The sequence below is a fragment of the Protomyctophum bolini genome, assembly GCF_963924005.1.
Source record: "Protomyctophum bolini genome assembly, chromosome: 12".
Classification (NCBI taxonomy): domain Eukaryota; kingdom Metazoa; phylum Chordata; class Actinopteri; order Myctophiformes; family Myctophidae; genus Protomyctophum; species Protomyctophum bolini.
This window is the reverse complement of record NC_137873.1, coordinates 14,723,697-14,744,744: the sequence shown is the minus strand read 5'-3', so window position 1 is coordinate 14,744,744 and position 21,048 is coordinate 14,723,697. Positions and strand designations below refer to the sequence as shown.

The 21,048-nt window shown below is 41.8% G+C and overlaps 4 protein-coding genes across 6 annotated transcripts in view; 3 read left to right on the top strand and 1 right to left on the bottom strand.

Annotated features, from left to right (window-relative positions):
• The window catches only part of afg3l2 (AFG3-like AAA ATPase 2), a 15,697-nt gene extending 12,867 nt beyond the window's left edge, over positions 1–2,830 (top strand). The window contains exons 16-17 of one of the 2 annotated variants that reach the window (XM_080778532.1): positions 1–163; positions 785–2,830. The exon at positions 1–163 is cut by the window's left edge and continues 32 nt beyond it. In XM_080778532.1, the coding sequence (XP_080634658.1) occupies positions 1–163; positions 785–1,024 (403 nt within the window). In that variant the 3' untranslated portion in view covers positions 1,025–2,830. The remainder of the gene's footprint in view (positions 164–784) is intronic. The other variant, XM_080778531.1, reaches the window with a different exon arrangement.
• A 3,349-nt stretch (positions 2,831–6,179) lies between these two features.
• On the top strand, positions 6,180–8,451 carry mplkip (M-phase specific PLK1 interacting protein). The gene is made up of 2 exons (XM_080778538.1): positions 6,180–6,816; positions 6,987–8,451. The coding sequence occupies exons 1-2, from the start codon at positions 6,430–6,432 to the stop codon at positions 7,149–7,151; spliced, it is 552 nt and encodes a 183-aa protein (XP_080634664.1). The 5' UTR covers positions 6,180–6,429; the 3' UTR covers positions 7,152–8,451.
• Positions 8,452–10,412: 1,961 nt separating this feature from the next.
• On the bottom strand, positions 10,413–16,548 carry cUnh7orf25 (chromosome Un C7orf25 homolog). Its single transcript, XM_080778533.1, has 8 exons — positions 16,470–16,548; positions 14,973–15,147; positions 14,208–14,334; positions 13,653–13,820; positions 13,037–13,355; positions 12,336–12,479; positions 11,698–11,906; positions 10,413–11,192 (listed from the first exon to the last, which is right to left on the bottom strand). The coding sequence occupies exons 2-8, from the start codon at positions 15,133–15,135 to the stop codon at positions 11,027–11,029; spliced, it is 1,296 nt and encodes a 431-aa protein (XP_080634659.1). The 5' UTR covers positions 15,136–15,147; positions 16,470–16,548; the 3' UTR covers positions 10,413–11,026.
• Positions 16,549–19,343: 2,795 nt separating this feature from the next.
• fastk (Fas-activated serine/threonine kinase) overlaps positions 19,344–21,048 on the top strand; it is a 29,150-nt gene continuing 27,445 nt past the window's right edge. For both annotated transcript variants that reach the window (XM_080778530.1, XM_080778529.1), the window contains exon 1: positions 19,344–19,424. The gene's annotated coding sequence lies outside the window, so the exon portion shown is untranslated. The remainder of the gene's footprint in view (positions 19,425–21,048) is intronic.

Here is a 21,048-nt window from a genome sequence, read left to right as displayed (position 1 = left end):
CCAGGTGTCCTTTGACCTTCCCCGTCAGGGTGAGATGGTTCTGGAGAAACCGTACAGCGAGGCGACGGCCCGACTCATCGACAGCGAGGTGCGCGTTCTGATCAGCGAGGCCTACCAGAGGACACACTCTCTGCTGACCGACAAGAAGGATGATGTGGAAAAGGTCGGCCTCATTTATACTCACTCACATCACCATGCACTGATGCACCCTTAGCTATTGTTGTTGTTATTATTATTATGTGTGCAGTTATGCAGTTTGGTTGATTGACGACTCATATTTATTGTTAAATGCAATTGTAAAGTGGATCCAGTACAAACAGGAGCTGGAAATAAATTGTGTGTGTGTGTGTGTGTGTGTGTGTGTGTGTGTGTGTGTGTGTGTGTGTGTGTGTGTGTGTGTGTGTGTGTGTGTGTGTGTGTGTGTGTGTGTGTGTGTGTGTGTGTGTGTGTGTGTGTGTGTGTGTGTGTGTGTGTGTGTGTGTGTGTGTGTGTGTGTGTGTGTGTGTGTGTGTGTGTGTGTGTGTGTGTGTGTGTGTGTGTGTGTGTGTGTGTGTGTGTGTGTGTGTGTGTGTGTGTGTGTGTGTGTGTGTGTGCACACGCCCCAATGACTTCATTGTGAATGACCCCAATGATCTGCAGGGGTCAATAGGTCATGCTGCAAAGCATTCTGTGCTCCAAACAGACAGACACACCTACACAGTACACACAAAGCCCTTTATCGTGAGCGCTTAGCACCGCTCCAAAATGCATTGAGAAATGAGAACCTGGTTTTGTCATCCTCCAGGTGGCGCTGCGTCTCCTGGAGAAGGAGGTGCTGGACAAGGCCGACATGGTGGAGCTGCTGGGGAAACGGCCGTTCAGTGAGAAGTCCACCTACGAGGAGATGGTGGAGGGGACAGGAGGGGAGGACGAGGACACCTCGCTGCCCGAGGGACTCAAGGACTGGAATAAGGACCGCAAGGACGACAACATCACTGTGGACGAGCAGGTGGCGAGACAGATCTCTGGAGGAATGCCCTTCTAGACCTGTCTGTCTGACTGTCTATCTGTCTCAGTTACTGTCTATGTCTGTCTGACTGAAGGACTATCATGAGGTTTCCGCAGCAACAGCTGAGACTGTGAACCACACATCACTTTTAGATGCACTTGAGTGCATTTTGTATATCGTCACTGTTGGGTGGAAACCTTGTATGTCCAAAACGTGTTACCTTTCAGGAAATCCAATGTAGTTATTATTGAGTCACGAGTTAATACTTTGCATCGGTTAAAATGTTTAAAACTCCCACACACACTTAACTTAACTGGTAAAACAAAAAAAGAACAAGATATATAATATTAATCATATTCAGTATTAGGCCAACTGTATACTATATTCGGTTTCGCCAAGAATTTCCCATCCGGTGCATCCCTGAAAGTACAAAGTTGAAATATGGAGACACAAGGTTTCTTCCCGACAGTCGAGGATGTGAGTTTATGGCGTGTGTCCAGGAGAGCATGTGCACTTACGCGTGCGTGCACTAATGTTAAAGTTGTACCAAAGTGAAATATTGAAAGTTTCTGGAGACTTTTATCAAGCAACCCAAAGTAAATATGATTACTGGAACATTATTGCAGTTGTCAGGCAATATAGAATTATGTAATTAATATGATTTGTGTTTTCACACGAAGCCTCTGAAAAGCAGTGAAGTGACATTTTGAAGGCATACAAGGGAACTCGGTGTGTGCGCTGGTATAACTCGTGCAGTATACTATTAATTAATAAACACATTAAATGCCAAATTTAATATTGTAAATAATAAAGCACACTCCTGACTGACGATACAATAGTTTTTGTTTGAATTTATCGTGTTCTTTTGTTCAATCTAAGGGGTTGTTTTTGGCGCTTTGGACAAAACCTTAATTCCATTGGACCCTCAAACTGTCTGCTAAAGCCACCACCTCTCCTCTCATGCAAGTATCTGACAATATATTAAGTCACAATTCCAACTTTATGAGGCAGTATTGCTTTGTTAATTTTCCAGAAAACATTTTTAATTTCCTGATAAATAGATACAAGGTTTCTGCCAGACAAGTGACGAAATGTTGATTTAAAATATTAATTCTCCTGGTGATGCAAACGGCATATGTCATATTTTCACCCGTTCACGAACACGCTCAAATCAAACCGATGGTTGGTGCTGAGGAAGCTTATGACATCATGTTATGACTGTGATGTCACTGTGCACAACAGTGCCGTCTCCACAGGGTCACCCCCCCCCTACGAGATTGGACTTTGTGCACCCTGGGCAAGACCTACGCTGTAAAGACTATTTTTTGGGTGGAAGTATCACCCAAGGAAATTACGTTGATGCTTTACAAATCAGTTTACATTCTCTGCGAATGAAACGTGTTGTGTTTGGTCGGGAAAATATCGTATCCGGGGGAAATATATCTGACGGATGTTCCGGAGGATACATCCGCCGATAGCTTCTCTGCCTTATGTTGTGACCAGGCTTTTCTTTTCGCAGATAAGTAAGCCTGGGACTGAGGCTAGACTTTGTGCCCCTCCAGTCAAGATTGGCCAGTAGTACGCTACCAATATTTTTTACCAATATGTTTTACAAATGTAAAAAAATGCCCCCTTTGGAAAAAAAAGTATGCCCCCCTGCTGATTTGTGCCTGGAGACGGCACTGGTGCACAATATTGCAATTGTAAAACGATCATAATATGGAATATGAAGATATATTTGTAAAAAATAAAAAAGTTCACAACATGTCTGTTGAAGTGAGCGTCGTAGCTTTGAGGCGTGCGCTTTGCTCAAGGGTTCCATCAGTAGTGTTCAGTAGAATACAACAGCAGCCAACAGACCAGTGGAAGAATAAATTTCTAAATACTTTACGTTACTATTACTAAAAAAAGAATGTACAAATGCAGAAATGCACTTCACTCCTTGCTTTTTACAGCACCTGAATATGTACTATACAACCCCCCTCACAGTTGCAACTGACTGACTTCAGAAGATAGTCTGGTGTGATGGGGTCTATTGACACTTTGACAGTACAGACTCATAGCCTTTGTCACCAAGCTTCCATCCATTCTCCAGTATGTACTGGAGTATGAATGAAAGCTGCCAATCTCTGGTCTGGATATAAGCCCGGAGTGCTGTGCTGCGGCTCCTGTTGTCGGGGGCAGTTTTTCTGGTTTGATACTCCCAGTAGTGGCCTGCTTTCTGAAGATGTCAAATCTCCAGTCCCCAAAAATGTATGTGCGATTTCCAATGGAACATGAACTTGAATAGTTCACAGCTGGCTGTGATGATGTCCTCCTTGTTGGCTTGGATGTCCAAAACGTCCATAGCCCTCTCCAGTTTGACAGTCTTGCAGTACTACTACCGCTACTGGGAGTATCAATCCAGAAAAACTGCCTCCGACAACAGGAGCCGCAGCACAGCACTCTCTCCCAGCTTATATCCAGACCAGAGATTGGCTGCTGCTGCAAAGTCCATCACTGGATGTACATGATCCAGTGTACCACCACCAAGCTTCCATCCATGTACTGGAGTATGGATGGAAACTTGGTGACAAAGGCTATGAGTCTGTACCGTCAATGAACAGACCCCATCACACCAGACGATCTTCTGAAGTTAGTCAGTTGCAACTATGAGGGGGCGAGTGTACACACTGCATTTCTGCTTGTGGTAACTGCCATGGCAGATTTAGCAAGAACAACAAGCTAGATGACAAGAGCAGTGATGGAGATGCCAGGGAGTTGGAAGAGTAGAGATAGAACTATGGAAGAGTACAGATAGAGTAGAGATAGTAGATAGATTGTTTACAAAAGCATACTTTCTTAGAGCCATATTTTGTTCATTTATTTATTAATTAACTGAAAGTATAAGGAGCTGGCAAATTAATTTCACCCTTATTTTACTGTTAATTATTTTTAAGGTGTGACAAAGTCTTTCTTATTCTGAAAAGAATAAATCAGATAAATATTGTTCTTTTGTCCATCTACTTCTCTTTCAACAGTTAGTTTCAATTTAGATACATTTGTGATACATTAATGATCTTTATATATTAATATCCCCTCCCCCCCCCAACACATTGTTCTAACTTCTGTGATAGTAGACACCTTTATGAACACATCTGTGAAGAAAGCTAGTGCAGCAACTAAGCATTTTCCCCCCCAGATTTGCCTCAACTTAAACGAATTTTCCCTAACTACATAGAAAAGATAACAGGCAAACATTGATCAAAATAACAGAGCATAAAATTTACTTTATTTTATTTTACAAGAGTACAAGGGTCCATTTGGTTACCAACTCTTCATCATTTAGCTAGGGATGACCTGGAACCCCCTCCCGGACCACTGGTTGAGAACCATTGCTCATAGTCTGTTCCATTCTAGTAAAACAGAGTCAGGGTGCTGGTATGTGCATGTTGGCTCATTGGAAACACTCTGCTACACTTGGGTCTCAAATTGTAGTGTCCCATATGGTTCCTTGAGGGGGTTTCAATTAAATGACCCATTATAGGTGTGTACAAATTTAACCAAATTGACCTGTAATTTGTACACTCTCATAGCGGGGGTCCCTGAAATTAAAATGTTTGAGAACCATGTCACCCTAGACATTTAAGGATCGTAATAGTAATAGTGCTACACTAAATGGAAGGAAGACGCCAAACCACAGGCCTAACAATAGGCAGTGGTGTAAAGTAGCTAAGTACTGTACTTCAGTAAATGTTTTAGGTACTTTCACTTTACTGGAGTATTTCCAATTTTCAGTATTTCTACTCCACTACATCTCAGAGGCAAATATTGTACTTTTACTCCAATATTTGAGATCTTTCGTATTACTAGTTACTTTGTAGATTTAGATTATTACATTTCGGCCATTTGTTGCATCACGACACATTGTGAGTTTTAAGGACCATAAGGCATTTATATGCATTTATGTCAATATAAATCATGTAAAAGAGTAACAGTAGAGGATTTATTGGAGTGATTAAATGCTTCATGTTTTAGAATGGTAACAGGAAAGAGTGGGCGCATCTTAACATTGTGGGTGCCTGAATGTTTCCTAAATGTAAGAAAATAAATAAAGCATTTTACATTTAAGGCCAAATATCTACTCCCAAAATGACTGGCTATAGAATACACTGGTTTTGTAGCAATTATTTAGCCTTAAATGTCAAATGTTCCATTATGCTTTATTTATAACAATAAGTTGTTGTAGGTGACAATATCATAGCATGTTCAAATCATGTAGAGCCTATACACATTATTTCAGACCATTTTCCAAATTATTCGTTTGACGTCTTTAAACGTTTTATTTTTACCTTTATAATTAAAACATTTTGTTATCGTTGTTGAAGCACAGATATCCACTTTACAAGGCTGTTGTTACTGTGGAAATACCCTTTTATGTAATATAAGTAGCTATAGTGTCTTTTACATGTCTTTTAGCCAAAAGACATGTCCTATGTGGACTAATCAAGGCCTGAACTGAAACTTAAAAGAACAGAAACCTGTTTTATTTATTTTATTTCTTGCTGGATTTACACTTGGGGGGGGGGGGGGGGGGCAATCAAAACCATGCAGTGGAACAATGGAACTTTTTTGCAGGTGTTAAGTGGGCACATATTTGAGTAGCACCCCCCCCACACACACACACACACACACACTCGCAATTAAACTGACCATATTGTTAGCTATTGTAGCAGAGCCAGAGAGTAATAGAAACGTAAGACTGTAAAGACATAAGAAACAGTCAGAGACTCATTTCTGACACAATGTCGTTTTTATGACAAAACTGCATGAACAATTGCTTTACACCCCTTTATTTAATGGTCAAGTTCTAACCATGTTTGCCTCGGTGACAAAATAAATAAATTACACAAATGTTTCAAAACAAGTTAAAATGTTATTTATTTGTAATTATACTGTACCTAGTATGAGTACACAACTTTGGTTTTTGTTTCAGATGATAGGTTTATATTGGTTTACCTGGCTATACCTACCTAGATTACTATTTATAAGTAGGCCTATTTGATGTATTACCTGATTTACCTCTTGTTTTACTACTGTAAATGCACTACAAAGTGCTAAATGCCTACATACATTATCTGTGTGTAATGAAGGCGTGTCACCACTAGGTAACGGTGTATCGCAGCTAGTGGCTTGTTTTAAGAAACGGAACAGGTTTTCGGTTCATGTCCGGTTCCTGTGTGCTGCTGTGCATATAAACAACAACAGAAGCGAAGCGGGTTACTTACTTGTTCGTTCGTGTTCGGTTCACTTCGTACAGACTACAGTACACTTCGAACTCAACTAGTCTAGTCTATTTACCTTAATACTTTTAGCCACGTTTAACCTTTTACGTTAACAGCGCTTTAGTTGGTTATCTTAGTCTTAGCTAGTCGTTTGTTTGGCATTTAAACCTTTAAACAATGCATCGAAACAACATGCAGCAGCACCAGAGTCCCGGCGGCGGCGGGGGCCACCGAGCCTCCTCCGGGGGGCTCCAGTCTCCTCCCTGGGGCGGCTCTCCTCCACCGTGGGGCCCCGGCCCTCAGTCTCCGCACTCCTGGGGGCCTCCCCGCGGAGCCAGGTCTCCGTCCTTCGTGCCCAGAGGAGGAGGTCAGTACGGAGGCTCTCCCGGTGGATCTCCGGTTCATTTTAACAGAGGAGGTGGAGGTTACGGAGGTCCAGCGGGAGGCCACGGAGGCAGGAGCCACCACAAGCCGCGCCACAGTCTCAGTCCCCGGGGAGGACCTGGGGGATTCCGCTCTCCGTATGGACGCTCCCCACACAACCAGCATCAGAACAGCTACCAGGTAAAAAAAAAAAAGAAATAAATGTTGATCCAAGGCTAGGCTTGTTTCTAAAGTGAAGCTGCATATTTGAGCTGGCTACTTATTGTTTAACCACAGTTTTTTCGAGACGTTTTTACGTGGTGAAAGTGTAATAGTAGGCTAATCATTGCTCCGGGATGTTTGGTTTTCAGAGTTCGCCACAGGGCCAGCGTAACGGAGGGGTGGAGAAGTACTTCAGTCCGAAGATGCTTCAGGACCCCTGGTCTGGACTCAGACCCGTCCAGGTGGGAGGCTCACGGAACACACAGCAGCAGGCCCAATCAGCTCGGACAGAACAGCAGCACCGCTATTTCTGATCCCAAACCGCCTTTGGCTCTTATTCCGGCACAGTTTAAAACGCTCCTTCTGAAGTCTGGACTTTGTTTTTCGGGAAAGGGAGTTGAGATTGAGAACTACATTTTTATGTCATTCAGAACATTTGGTGGCTTTTCCCCCTTCGGATGCTCCTGCGCCTCCAAGTGTGGTGTCCTGACTTAAAAAATAGATGTCAGAAGGAGCATATTTTTTTTTACGCCTTAGCATCCTTATTGTTGGAGGAACATTAGCTGGAAATGGCTGATATGCAAGCCCACAACGCGTAGCATTGCGTTGTGCGCGAGTTCATCGGTTACCTTTGTCAACAAAAAATATGGGGGGAAGTGCATATAGTACAGCACACCTAAGGTCCGTTTTATGAACATTGGAGGCCACAACAAGGTGCTGAGAGAAATTACTTTTTTTTTATTTACCTTTTTTTATAAAGACAACGCAGAACAATCAACAACCCTGATGCAAGTATAGCTGGAATCTGTAGATTCACAACAACACATTTGGACACAACTCAAACTGAACGATTAATTTGTTTATTTGGTATTTTACAAGGAATATGTTTCTTTTTAGTTTTTTTCTAAAGTAAGGATCATTCACCAGCAAACCAAAACCGCCATGGATGAGATACCTCGTTTAAATATGTGATTATGTAGTGAATACATAATGAAGCATTCTGTGATGTCATTGTGTTGCGATACAGCCCATGATGTCGATACATAACATAACGTCACTGTCAGGTGGAAACCTTGTATGTAAAAAAGAAAAGAGAATTTTACTTTCAGGAAATGTTAAAGAAACCTGCGCCCCAATGGATCCAATCTGTAGTTATTTAGTCAACAGCTCTTGTTAATACTTGGTTCAGTATTTATAAAACCCCACAGACACACACTAACACTAATAGCAGATCTAGTTTTTCAGTGGCACTAGTGTTATGAAGTAGGGCATTAATAAAGATTAAAATAAATAATTATGGAGATATGAGGTTTCTGCCCAACAGCTACGATAAGTTAAAAAAGCTGTTACATTTACGCAAATAATGTATAGTTGTATTTATATATCAACGAGTGACAACAAACCTAAACACTTCAGGGTTTTTTTTAATCAAAAAAATCAAATGTTTGAATGTATACAACTCAGAAACCCAGTAAAGATGTTTCTTTTAACAAAACATCTTATAATAATGTCAACTGTTCCACACATCAGCAAATATATGCATTATCTTTTACTTTTGGTAAATGCAACTTGTATACCGTTGTTTTTAAAATAAATGGTAACATTGATAACTCATCTGTGGATTTTGTCAAATATCTTTGCAGTTTTAAAACGGGACTGTGTGTGTGTGTGTGTGTGTGTGTGTGTGTGTGTGTGTGTGTGTGTGTGTATATATATATATATATATATATATATATCAAAAAAGAGAAAAACCTTCCAAGGAAGGGACTGCCTTAAAAGGATGTATTGGTAAAATAATATATCGGTTTTAGCAGATATTTTATTATATAATAATTACGTTGGAAAATTAATAAAAGCCTTTTGTTTGATGAAGGCTGCAATTGTATCAATGTTTTCTGGGGAAGCTTTCAAAAGAGTCAACCAGTTGGAACATTTCTAATTTCAGAGTTTAGACAAACAAAAACAAGCCTTAAAAAAAATCGGCCATAACAGCAATTCATTATATCGATATCGGCCAAAAAGTCTCATCGGTCCATCCCTAAAAAAATACGGCACTGGATGGGAGGGGAATCCCAGTGCCATCTCTATTATTTATATATCTATGCTCAAACCGAGTGGAAGTGTGTAGGTCGAGTGGCGAGGAGCTAGTTTCAAAAAGGGCCTAGGACTGGTTTCAGGAATGTGAAAATATATTTTCCATTTAGTAAATGGCTTTGAACTTTAACAAGTTTTAACAAGAACATATCACTTGCTTTACCCTTTCATTCTAGTTGGGATGAAATGTCCTTGAAATGTGTGAAACCGCCATGATGAGGACGTGAGTATATGGTAGCCTGCCTACTTACTTAAACAGTACTTAATGTTAGGTTAAAGTCATGTAAAGCAGGCAACCGTGAGTATTGTAATGCTAATAGTTGAGGTGTTAGTTTTGGTTCTTTGTGTTGACGTGTCAGACTAATTCAAGTGGATTCAAGTTCTCAGTCCCCACAGAGGATTTTCACTCGAGTCATGACCTACAAATGACCCACTGTTTGGAGGCCAGTGTGTCTTTTATTTCCTTTGGCTTGTATGCCTAATTTATACTTGCTTGCACCAAAAATGGCAGATCTACAAGTTCACAATGGTCATCACAGCAGTGTGATGTAGATAATTATTTTTGGTGCGAAACACAGCACACAACTGAAAAATATCACCCATGACACTGCTGCTCTAGTTAAGTCAAGTCCTGTTTAGCAGCGGTTCCAAAACGCTTCAAGTCGAGAGCTAAAAAGTTGATGTGGTAGTTCTATCTCAGTGGAACTCAAACTTACAAAAATAAACGGTGAATTAACCACTTAACCTTTCAATGAATCCAACATGGTTAACGTTTAGTTTGAAGTTGGTGTCTGATAGAATGAATATCAAATATCTAAATACTGAATAATACTTCTGGGGTGCACATGCACAAAAGCCAGACAGACTAGGCGTTAAAATGACCCCAAACATGTTGGAAAAAAAAGAAATATCCCTTTAATGGTTAAAATAGTGTAAGAGCTCTCAACGTGTTGTGAGCTGGTAGATCTATTTTCACTATATAGTTTAGGAAACAGTGCTATAGTATCAGTAGGCCGTTTATCAAACTTGGCATAACAAATACTTTCACCTGTGAGATATATATATATATGTACATAATATTTGCTTTTATTCCCCCGAAATTCAGATCAAACTGGTTGAGTTGGAGTTTGCGAGTTTACAGATTCAATACTCATACATATACTCTAGTCTAAACCCCCAAATAAAAGTATTCTTCAGGCTCTGAAGGAACGTTCTTAGTTTTAAATTTCAGGCCATTTCATACAATTTGCTTCATCTGGTTATGGCAAATCTACATTAGATCCATTGGAACAGTTTATTTTCCTAAAAATTAACGGTTTTGGACAAACAAGGTTTCCACCCAACTATATCAAACTGGGGCTCCTTGAAATTAAAAAAAGTTTAAAATCACTGCTTCATTTATTCAGTTAACTTGAATATCAGTGTGTATAAGCAAGCAACACCGTCATCCTATAGTATAAATTAACTCGGTCACATTGTGTCGTTTCAGTCTTCGAATGCTTTATTATTTTTAGTACATATTTCATACAGGATATTTATACTTATCTGTACATAAAGTAAATATTCCATCTGCAGATACTGACAAACATTCTGTACATCTTGTAGGAAAAACAATAAACAATGAATTGCAGCAATTCTTCCAAAAAATAAACAAGGCTCATGACTGAATAAACACAGTTTAACAGCATCAAATATTAAAGGTGATTAAGTCATTGCGTTAAGGAGTGTTAAATAGCTCTATAGTCTGACAGTAATCATTGCTATAGAGTTGTCCGTTCATTAACAGGAAGTCTTCCCATCTCTCCAGTCCTCCATTTTCAGGTCATGATATTAATTTGATTTATTCAGGAGAGAAAAGTCATACAGGATACAGAATAAATGATAAATGGGTACTCTCTCCTATTTTATGTTTATTATAGAACTGGAGACTCCTGTTACTGAACAAACCCTATAGCAATTATTAACATGATTAATATAGAGCTATTTAGCCTTTTTCTTTAAAGGAGAAAGAAAAACTTTTGTTGTACCCAAATAATAAATATCTTTTAAACTACCTTTAATGATCACCAAGCAAACCTAATTGAATGACATGTTGTCATATGGGAGTGGCCCTCCACTCCTTCCCCTCTGTCAGAGCGCGTGGTTGGTGGATGAACACGCTGTATCGGACGCCCTGATTGGCCGCCGCCCTGACAAAGCCACTGTTGGCAGTCATGGTGATGGCCCTGAGGCTGTCGCCCGTTCCGAAGATCATGAGAGACCTGCAGCGACACACACACACACACTGAATCAAGCAACTTAAAAAACATTAAAATATCCCTGAAACATCCCTTTGGGTAAAAGTACCTTAATACAAAAATACTTTGTTACAAGTGAAAGGCCTGCATTAAAGTAAAAGTACAAAAATAAATAAATACACTTACAGTACAGTAAAGTAAATTCAAAATCAATCAAACCAACTTTTTTGATTAGTACATCAGCAATTTCAAATACCAAAGTGGGTATGTTTTTTATAATAATCTAAATCTGAATCTAAATCACAAAAGCTGTCAAATAATAGTGGCGGTGGCAATCTTTAATAAGTTTTACTCTTATGTACCTGTACACAAGATGTAACAATAAAGTACAACCTTGAACCTTAGTGGAGTTAATGTACAATATTTGCCTCTGAGATAGAGTACAAGTATCAAAAAATGTAATTTCTCAGGTCAATTAATAGTAACTAAAATGTGTACTTCTACAGTAGTTGAAGAGTAAACCACTGACCTGTGGTTGACCTTTGAACTGGTAGTGAGTGTGTGTGTGCGTTCTGTAGGCTGGTCAGGAACCACTCGGACCCGGGCCAGCAGCTCGTCTGCCCGCTGCTTCTCTCCCGGTCCGCCAAGCGTCCCCAGGATCACGTGGAAATCGTGAACGGCCGACTGGCAGGCGAAAAGTTCCTTGTCCTTCATGAACGAGTCCAGTTTGGGTAGAACCTAAGGAGGACAGAACAAGCTTTAATCATTTTGTAGAAGCATGTCTCTCATGTAAGGTTTTAAATGGTCCAGTTTAAATTGCAGTAATAAATTCATCAGCAGGGGCACGGTGGCGCAGTCGGTAGCGCTGTCACCTCACAGCTAGAGGGTCCCGCCGGGGGACGCTGTGGGCACTTGGGGCGTGTTCTCTCCTCCCTAGGGTAAGTACCCTCACAAAAAACATATAGTAATCCTGGTCTCTATACTGCCCCCCCTGGTCAGCCACTGGCTTAAAATAATGGGTTACAAGTACAATCGTGGGATAAAAATGTAGAAAAAAATAATAATCTATCAGTGATAAAGAACAGCCGACTTGGTTTTTTTCTTCTCTTTTTTTGAGTGAAGGGAGTGATAGTGACATCACAGTGATGTCATGCACAACGTAGATACCTTCTCTTGTCTCTCCTGTGCCGCCTGCTCGGTCAGCACCTCCTCTTTGAAGGAGAAGTGACATTGTCCGTGTGACAGAGATGACACATACGTGATGAGGGTGGTGATGTCCAGGTTGACCCTGCAACACTCCTCCACCTTCAGCTGAGTGGGGAAGAGGAAACACAAAATGCTAAATAAATGTATAAAAGTATCGTAACTAGAAAATAACAATGACTAGTTACTTTGTTTTTACTGTAACCACTTTGAACCCTAGCATCGCTATTCTGGGGTGAGCTAGCCAATCTACAAGCTCACAATGTGTTGCGTTACTTAGGTGGTGTCCAGACGAGGACGTATTCTGCGTTACCCGGGCAAGTATTTAGCTGATCTGCCCTTTCTGCCAGACGGATACAGCGTTTTTGGGGACTTAACCGGCTAATTTTGAAACCACCTTTGTCGTCTCTGTGTGTACAGAGAATGCCGCCTATTTGCTGAAACCAACCGTGGAGGGAAACTCTCAGACTGAGAATGGCTGCCATATGACGTAATCTTTAAAAGCCATGTATTGGAGGGCCTAGCACCCCTCAAAAAGTATACAAATAAATCCTGCACCAATTACTACCCAATTGTGACAAAATAAACTACATGTAAACTGAATAAATAAACTAAGTAAATGTAATCTAAATAAATAAACCAAATGTAACTAGATTCCTACCCACCTCAGGGAAGGCCAGACGCTCCACCACCGTGTCTCGATCCACTCTGGTCAGACGTGCTGCTTCATCGTCATCATCGTTCTCTTCATCATCATCACCCTCGCTGCCACCTTCCTCCTTGCGGTCAATCCCATCTTGTGCTGTGCCCGCCTCCGCCTCCTCCTCCTCCTGCTCCGCCCCTCCCTCTTCGGCGTTGACCGCCACAATGTCTCCGCGCACGTTGACGCCCATGGCCCTCAGGGTGTCGGCCATGGGACGGGACACGCCGTTGTAGAAGGCAAAGATGACGCTGGGCTGGCTGTACTGGACGGGCTGCTGACCACTGACGACACAAGGGTTTTTGTCATGTAGGGCTGTCACGATTGCAAATTTAAGCCTTTTAAGGTAGCGATTAATTGTCACATCGATAATAGCGATTAAAGATTTAATTGTGTTTTTGGCATTGAACATTGGAACATATGAATAAAGATGCACAGGACAAAAATTCTTGGTTTACCGGCTGCAATCCTAGTTTCTTTAGGCACTAAAACTATCTCTCCGCACTCTACGGAATGCATGCGTTTGCCTTGCTCCAGATAAGAGCGTCTGCTAAATGCCTAAATTTGACAGGAAACCCTACCTGGCCTCCAGGAAGTCCTCGGCCTGGCTGATGATGCTCTTGTCTCCATATTGGCCCCGCCCCTGCCAGATGTTATGGAGAGCCTCTGCCTTGCGACCGATGGCCTTCACCCAGGTGTGTCCGCCATTGGCTACCACATCCACCACCAGACACTGCTTGGTCCCACCTCTGTCCACGTAGCACACAGTTATAGTTGGAATTAAATACAATTTACAAAATAACCAAAACTACAATTGAGTTTTACTTAAATGAGCCATTATCGTTCTCAGTCCTCACTAATGCTCATTATAAGATTATTATTCCTGTCGACTCGGACTGTCAGTTCAGAAACCTGTCTACCAGTGACATCATCGATGGGGATTCCAAGCTAATGAACAACTGAGGCTAATGAGTTTGTGGCCTCTCTCTGCATACCAAAATAATTTAAATCTCGCCCTTGACTACCCCATATTACAATGGAAATTTAAACTGAAACCAACACTAAAAGCAAACTAAGCTGAAATTGAAAAGAAACAACAACAAAAGAGCGAACGAACGAAAAACAGAAAAACAAACCTGTCCAGGTATGAGAACACGTGCAGCACACTCATGACATCCGTCAGGCTCTCAGCTGATTGGACGATGGCGGTCAGGTGGGCGAGGTTAGTGCTCTGGAGGTGGGACTCTTTGATCAGCACTTTGCCTGTCAATCATGACATTTTACTTTTAATTGTCACACAAATGATAACGATTCAATTGTGTTTTCCCATTTAACGTTGGAACATAAAAATTACATTTCTAATGGGAACAACACTGTCAATTGTTATTCCCATGTTAACCCATTTAGACCGTACGACGTGTGGGAATGTCATAACTAATCCAACCGATGGGTTGCTAACTTGCTAGCGCATTTTCATTGATATCATACAAGAGATTTTGTCTTTTTTAGTTGCCCTCTCCTTCTGCAAATCTGCACCATACTCCTTGCTCTTTCACGCCTTGCGCGTTGTCGTTCACTTCCCTGTTTACCGTTTACAAAGAAAAGCTTGGCGCACGTAATCTAAGGAGCTCTGCGTGGTTTTGATCGTTCAAAATATGAAGCGAGCGATCATCAGCAACTTTATCGTAATCTTAGCGAGGTAAGCAATCAAAAATATGTCTCCCGGTTTTTTGTTCGCTTGTAGATCTTCCATTTCCACTACCTTTGAAAACATTATAAACACGTCTCCAACATGGTAACGATTGCAACGACAATGCTAAAATACGTTCCAATGATGACTCAAATAATTGCGGTTGATTAAGCGATTATATAATGAGTGTAGACAAGAGGTGACGGCGTACCGGCCTCCACACGGCGCAGGAAGCGCAGCTCCGCCTTCAGCTTGCTGCAGAGCTTGGCGCGTCCCTCCACGCTGTGAGGCTGTGCCGTGCACAGCGCCTCCACGCGCTGCAGCAGGCCCTGCGCTGCTGCCATGCGGTCCTGCAGCATCGACTGCATGGACATGACTGACGCATTCTGCCTTGATGCGCACGCGCGCACACACACACACACACACACACACACACACACACACACACACACACACACACACACACACACACACACACACAATTAATATACAGTACTTGTGAGGACATCAACATTTTAGGACAGCGATTTCATGAATGACATTTTTTTTTTGACCGTAAGCCTGAACGCATTGCAGGCTGACACATTGTGTAGCCATAAAACAGCGTTAAAAGTCCTTCGATAGAAATGTACAGATACCGTGGTGTAAAAAGGATCAAAGTGGTTAAATGTAAAGTATACAAACTTATTTTCAGGTCTGTCCAATAATAGGACGTACCATAATAGAAGATTCTAAGACGTATGTAATTTAGGGGTGCCGTGGATGAAAAGGTTATTACAAGGGTGCCCGCACTGAGTCAAAAACGTTTGAGAACCACAGGTTAGATGTATAATCACATTAATAATTACAGTAAATTTAGATGATTTAATGTGCATAAATGTATAATACTGTAGTGTAATGACTGCTGTGCCTGTCTGTCACAACTAACAAACCAAACATAAACAGTACACATCACATGGTTCTCAAACTGGGGTCTGGGGACCCCCAGGAGTGCTTGAGGTGGTTCCAGGGGGTCTCCAGCCAGATGGCATCAAAATACTTGTATCCATTTAGAACATTATAGTCATGTATCAGATTAATACACAGGACCCCAATGGACACAAAAATAGTGATTTCTTTCTTTTTTAGCATTAAACGTTCCATGACCTTTTAATAAAGTATTCAATAAATCAAAGTGATGCCATTAAGCTTGTAGTCAGATCTGCCATTTCCCCCAAACCTTATAATTTGACATTTTAACCACACAAAGCCATTTCAGATGTAGGTTCTAATATTAATTGGGGTGGGGTCCTTGACATGAAAACAAGTTTGAGATAAACTGATAAGACTGTATTCTGTATAATAAAATCCATGTATCGGTAGACTTTACTAGACTATATTGTCATCTTCTGTACTGTGGTAATCTGTACTATAGACTATAGTATGCAATTTGAGAAACTGTCAAAAGTTAAATCTCTTCTACAACAACACAAACGTAAACGTACGTGTACTTTCAAACATCATTGTGTTTCATTTGAACATGTATTCATTTATAATACCATAACCATTATAATGTTAGCACTTAGCAGTGCCAGTGTGGCTAGCTGAAGGTAATCTTAACCAGTCACAGTAAGCTTCTTTCCATTCAGTTCGTCAACAAGTTTAAATTGTCATTTGAAAGTAAACGAAACAAAATAATCGTCAGGTTTTAAAGACATAATTCACTCACAGAGCAGTGGGTCTACCGTGTGAAACCTGCGACGTGTTTGTTTGTTGCTCTCCACGAGCAGCAAGGAACCGTCAGCGACGTCACAGAAAAGCGTCATAAAATAATGCAGAAGGGCCCCGTCGCATTGCGTGACGTTACTGTCCATCCTACGACTTCCTCCGAGGCGGAAAGCCTGGTGAGGCGATGTTATCCGACTCTCTAAATGTTAAATAACAGTGACTGCTAGTTTGAACACGAACCAAATGCTTGTAGCAAACTCAGGAATGTCAAAAATAACAAACAAATCAATTCAATTCAAAGGGCTTTATTGGCATGAGAAAACATTGCCAAAGCAGAAAGAACAATACAACAATACAGTAATACAATCAAAACAAAAATGATACATTTGAAAGTCAGAATCTTCAATATATCAATTTCTATGTACCAAGATCACTCGATGCAGGAATATACACAATGATTAGTCTTTAGGGTGGTTGTGTTCCATTTTATGGATATATCCTTCTCCTGGCTATCACAGCAACTCACAAATCTTGCTGCTGTGTTTGCACATTGTTGTTCTTCGCCCAGCACAAATCACACAGTAGTCTACATCTACAGTAGGCTACTTTTCCCACCACAGGAGAACTGCGCAATTTTGATTGATTGATTGAAATCTTTATTAACAGTTTGCAGAATTACAGTACATTTCAAGCACAAACTCAATACAAAGACTGTTAACTGTGAGTGGACGACCCAATTAAGCCTTACACTTGTTTACAACAGGGTCCACATTGTTCAATTCATCAAAACATTTAGAGACAAACAAATAGACACTTCTATGTAGTTAAAGAACAGAACAGGAATTCATCATAAGCGAAAAGGGAAAAAAAGTATATATACAGTGAGGGGAACAGGGGGATAAAAGAAAAGAAAACGAAAGACAGAGTGTAGGGCGCCTGCACACAACACCATGCGTTGATGCCATGTGTGCATATGTGCAGGCACCCAACACCACGTCCATACAAAAACATAGTACAATCCATAGTACAAAGACAGAGTGTAGGGCGCCTGCACACAACACCATGCGTTGATGCCATGTGTGCATATGTGCAGGCACCCAACACCACGTCCATACAAAAACATAGTACAATCCAGATACAAATTCAGCTTTTACAGAGGCCAGTTTCGAATTGCAGCCATCCGTAGGTGCCCTTTGAGAGCAGTTTTGAAGGAGCCAAGGGATTCACATGTCTTAATGACTGTTGGTAGGGCGTTCCACATTTTGGTCGCATAGGAGCGAAAAGAATTTAGTCCCTTGTTTGTGCCGAATCTGGGTTGTACATGGTTTGTTGCACTCCCTCTGGTGTTGTGGGTGTGGACTTCGTTTACATTAAGGAAGTATTTAGACAGGTACATGGGTATCTTGGTGGTGTATCTAATCTTGTGGACCAGACCCATTGCAAGATGCTGTACTCTGTCGTCGACCCTAAGCCATCCCAGCCTGTCAAAGTGGGCAGGGGTGAGGTGGGTTCGGGGGGTGAGGCCAAGTAGGAGCCTGACCAGTTTGTTTTGGGAGGTCTGGAGCCTTGTTTTAAGGGCCTTTGAGGTGCTGTGGTACCAGGAGGTGGATGCATAGTCAAAGAAACCTTGTACAAGGGCTCCTGTTAAGGTCTTCAAGGTGTTTTTGTCGACCAGTGAGGAGATCCTGTAGAGGAATCTTGTTCTTTGATTGACTTTTTTGATTACGTTGGTGGCCATCTTATCACCGGAAAGATTGGCCTCCAGGATGGAACCTAGGTAGGTAATTTGATCCTTCCGTGTGATAATATCATCACCAACTCTAACCAAGAAGCCATCTGCCTTTTTGAGATTACTATTTGATCCGAAGAGAATGGATTCAGTTTTTCCCAGGTGTAAGGATAGTTTGTTATCAGCGAGCCAGGTGCAGATTCTACCGAGTTCAGAGCTGAGGGTCTTTTCAACCTGCAGTTTGTTCCTGTCCGAGACCAGCAGTGCTGAGTCGTCTGCGAACAGGAACAAGTTGCAGTCACAAGCTGAAGTCATGTCGTTTACATATATTAGGAACAGTAAAGGCCCTAGTATGCTTCCTTGTGGGACGCCACAGCTCACTGGGAGGGGGGGGGACAGTGTTCCGTTCACTTCCACCATCTGTTCTCTCCCCTCCAGGTAGGATTGCATCCAGCTCACTGATGTGCTATCAAAACCAATAGCTTTAAGCTTGTTAACCAGTATGGAGTGGTTCACGGTGTCAAAAGCCTTTTGGAGGTCCAGCATGACCATGCCGCAGTATTTTCCAGCATCCACCTCGTGTTTGATGTGGTCGCTCAAATAGAGAAGGCATGTGTCAGTGGAGTGGGATGTTCTGAAACCAGATTGGAACTCGTACAACAATTTATTAGTGGCAAGATACTTTTCAACCTGTTCATAGACTATTTTTTCCATCACTTTCGAGATGGAGCTTAGAATAGAAATAGGGCGGTAGTTGCCGGGTTCTAATTTGCTCCCTTTTTTGTACAGGGGGGTTACTTTGGCCAGTTTAAAATCTCTGGGGACCTGTCCTTGTTTGATGGAGAGGTTAACTATGTGGGTGATGACTGGAGCTATGGAAATGGCTGAGTCTCTGAGAAATTTGGAGGGAATATTGTCATGGCCAGTGGCCTTGTGGGGTTGGAGGGCACTCAGTTTCTTAAGTACCTCCTCAGTTGTTACCATTGTCATTTTAAAATCATCTTTACAAACACCTAGGTTTTTGTAGAAGCCTTTGATGTGCTTTGATGTGCTCTACACCAAAAATGCTCTGGACTAGAGCAGGTGGCGGTAGTGAGCAGTGAGTTAGGCAAAACAACGCGGGGAAGAAGAGGCACTGATGCATGCCGGGAGGATCCAACATGGCGTCCGCCGGGGCTCAGCTCCAGCAGTGAAACATTTAATCAACGCGTGTTAACGAGCTATGAGGTAAAACCAACACCGCTGAACACTGGTCACCACACTATGTACTGGTCAGCCGTCCTGACCGCTGTGCGTGCTTACCCTGGCAGTGTTGTTAACAGTTTGGAAACACATTTGTCTTTTATACACCTGGGGTTGACAGCTATACATCCGTTTTTCTCTGTCACGTTCACATGATCGATCGTGCTACCTATCGATTGATCGATAGGTTACTGGTCGATTTGTTGCGAGCGGGTTGGTTGATTAGGAGTGACTGGGTGGATTGAGCTGTCAGTGTGTGAAGGTTAGCCTGGTTAGCCGCTAATGCTAAAGGTTGTGAGTGAGGCAACGCCTACAGCTGCTCGCAGGCAGACAGACCGACAGGCAGCCCAGACGGGCCTGTATACACAGTGACAAGTTCAACACACTGATGGGTTTATATTTGATACAACGTGAACAAACGGACCCTAAGTCTGACCCAGAGTCAGTTGGTAGCATGCACAGCTAGCTGTCTGTCTGGAACCCAGTGCACTCAATGCTTCCAACATTGTGTGTGTGTGTGTGTGTGTGTGAGAGAGAGAGAGACCATCACTGTCTCACAGAATTACAGTAGAGCAGAGGTGGACCCCCATCTGAAAATTATTTTTTGCCAGGGACTTTGCCCGTATTGCAGAACATTTGTCCAAATCGAACTGATCTACAAGCTCACAATTCACCCACGGGTTTGTGAGCTTCATTTTGATTTATCATGACTGGAACCCCTTCAAGGACCCCCCCTGGGGTCCCTGGACACTAGGCTACTTTGAGAACCGCTGTGTTGATGTTATGCTCGTTTTCAAATACACATGAATGGTAGGACGAATGGTCAGTACTGACTGACTGTGTCTGTAAAGGTACAGTTCTCCATACAAAAGGATGCTAAAAGGATAAATGCATGAAAGCACTTGCATGTTTCCATCTTATCTGATTCCATCTTGTCTGTCATTGGGCAGTATATAGTCAGATAATAGACATTTTAGGACCACACTCTGTGTGGCATAATGGATATATTGTGATTATATGTAGGATTGGGATCCTTTAGGATTTAAACAATTGCGGTTCCTTAACTCTTAGTCTTCTCTCTGGTCCCATTCCTTAACGGTTCCCCTTTAATTGTTCATATTTGGGGGTTCCAAAGTGGACCTTTAGTATTCGTCTAGAGAGATTTTCGGTGGTGAGGTGACCACCGTTCTGGTGGAGAGGTGACCGGAGCTGGAATAACGTGAGTAAAAACAAAGAAGGGCTGGAGTCTGGAGAGTGCGGTGGTTTGCTCTTCACCGCGGCTCAGTGACTTCATGTTGTAGTTCGGTGGTCACCTCACCACCGTAAAAACCAGACTATGAATAACGCTTTACAGGTCTCTGTAAACACCTGAGGGGAATGCACTATGCAGCCACCATTATGACTGTCATGATTTCAAATTTAATTTGTCGATTAATCTCAGATGATTAAACAAATCATTTTTGGCATTGAACATTGGAACATATTAGGCTTCGCTATAACAATTGCACAGGGCAGATATGACAAATAACTTAAATATACAAGCATGTAGTTCCCAGGCTGCTGGAGGTCGCCTTTCTTAGGTAAAAGTTAGCCCCACAAGCAGAACCCA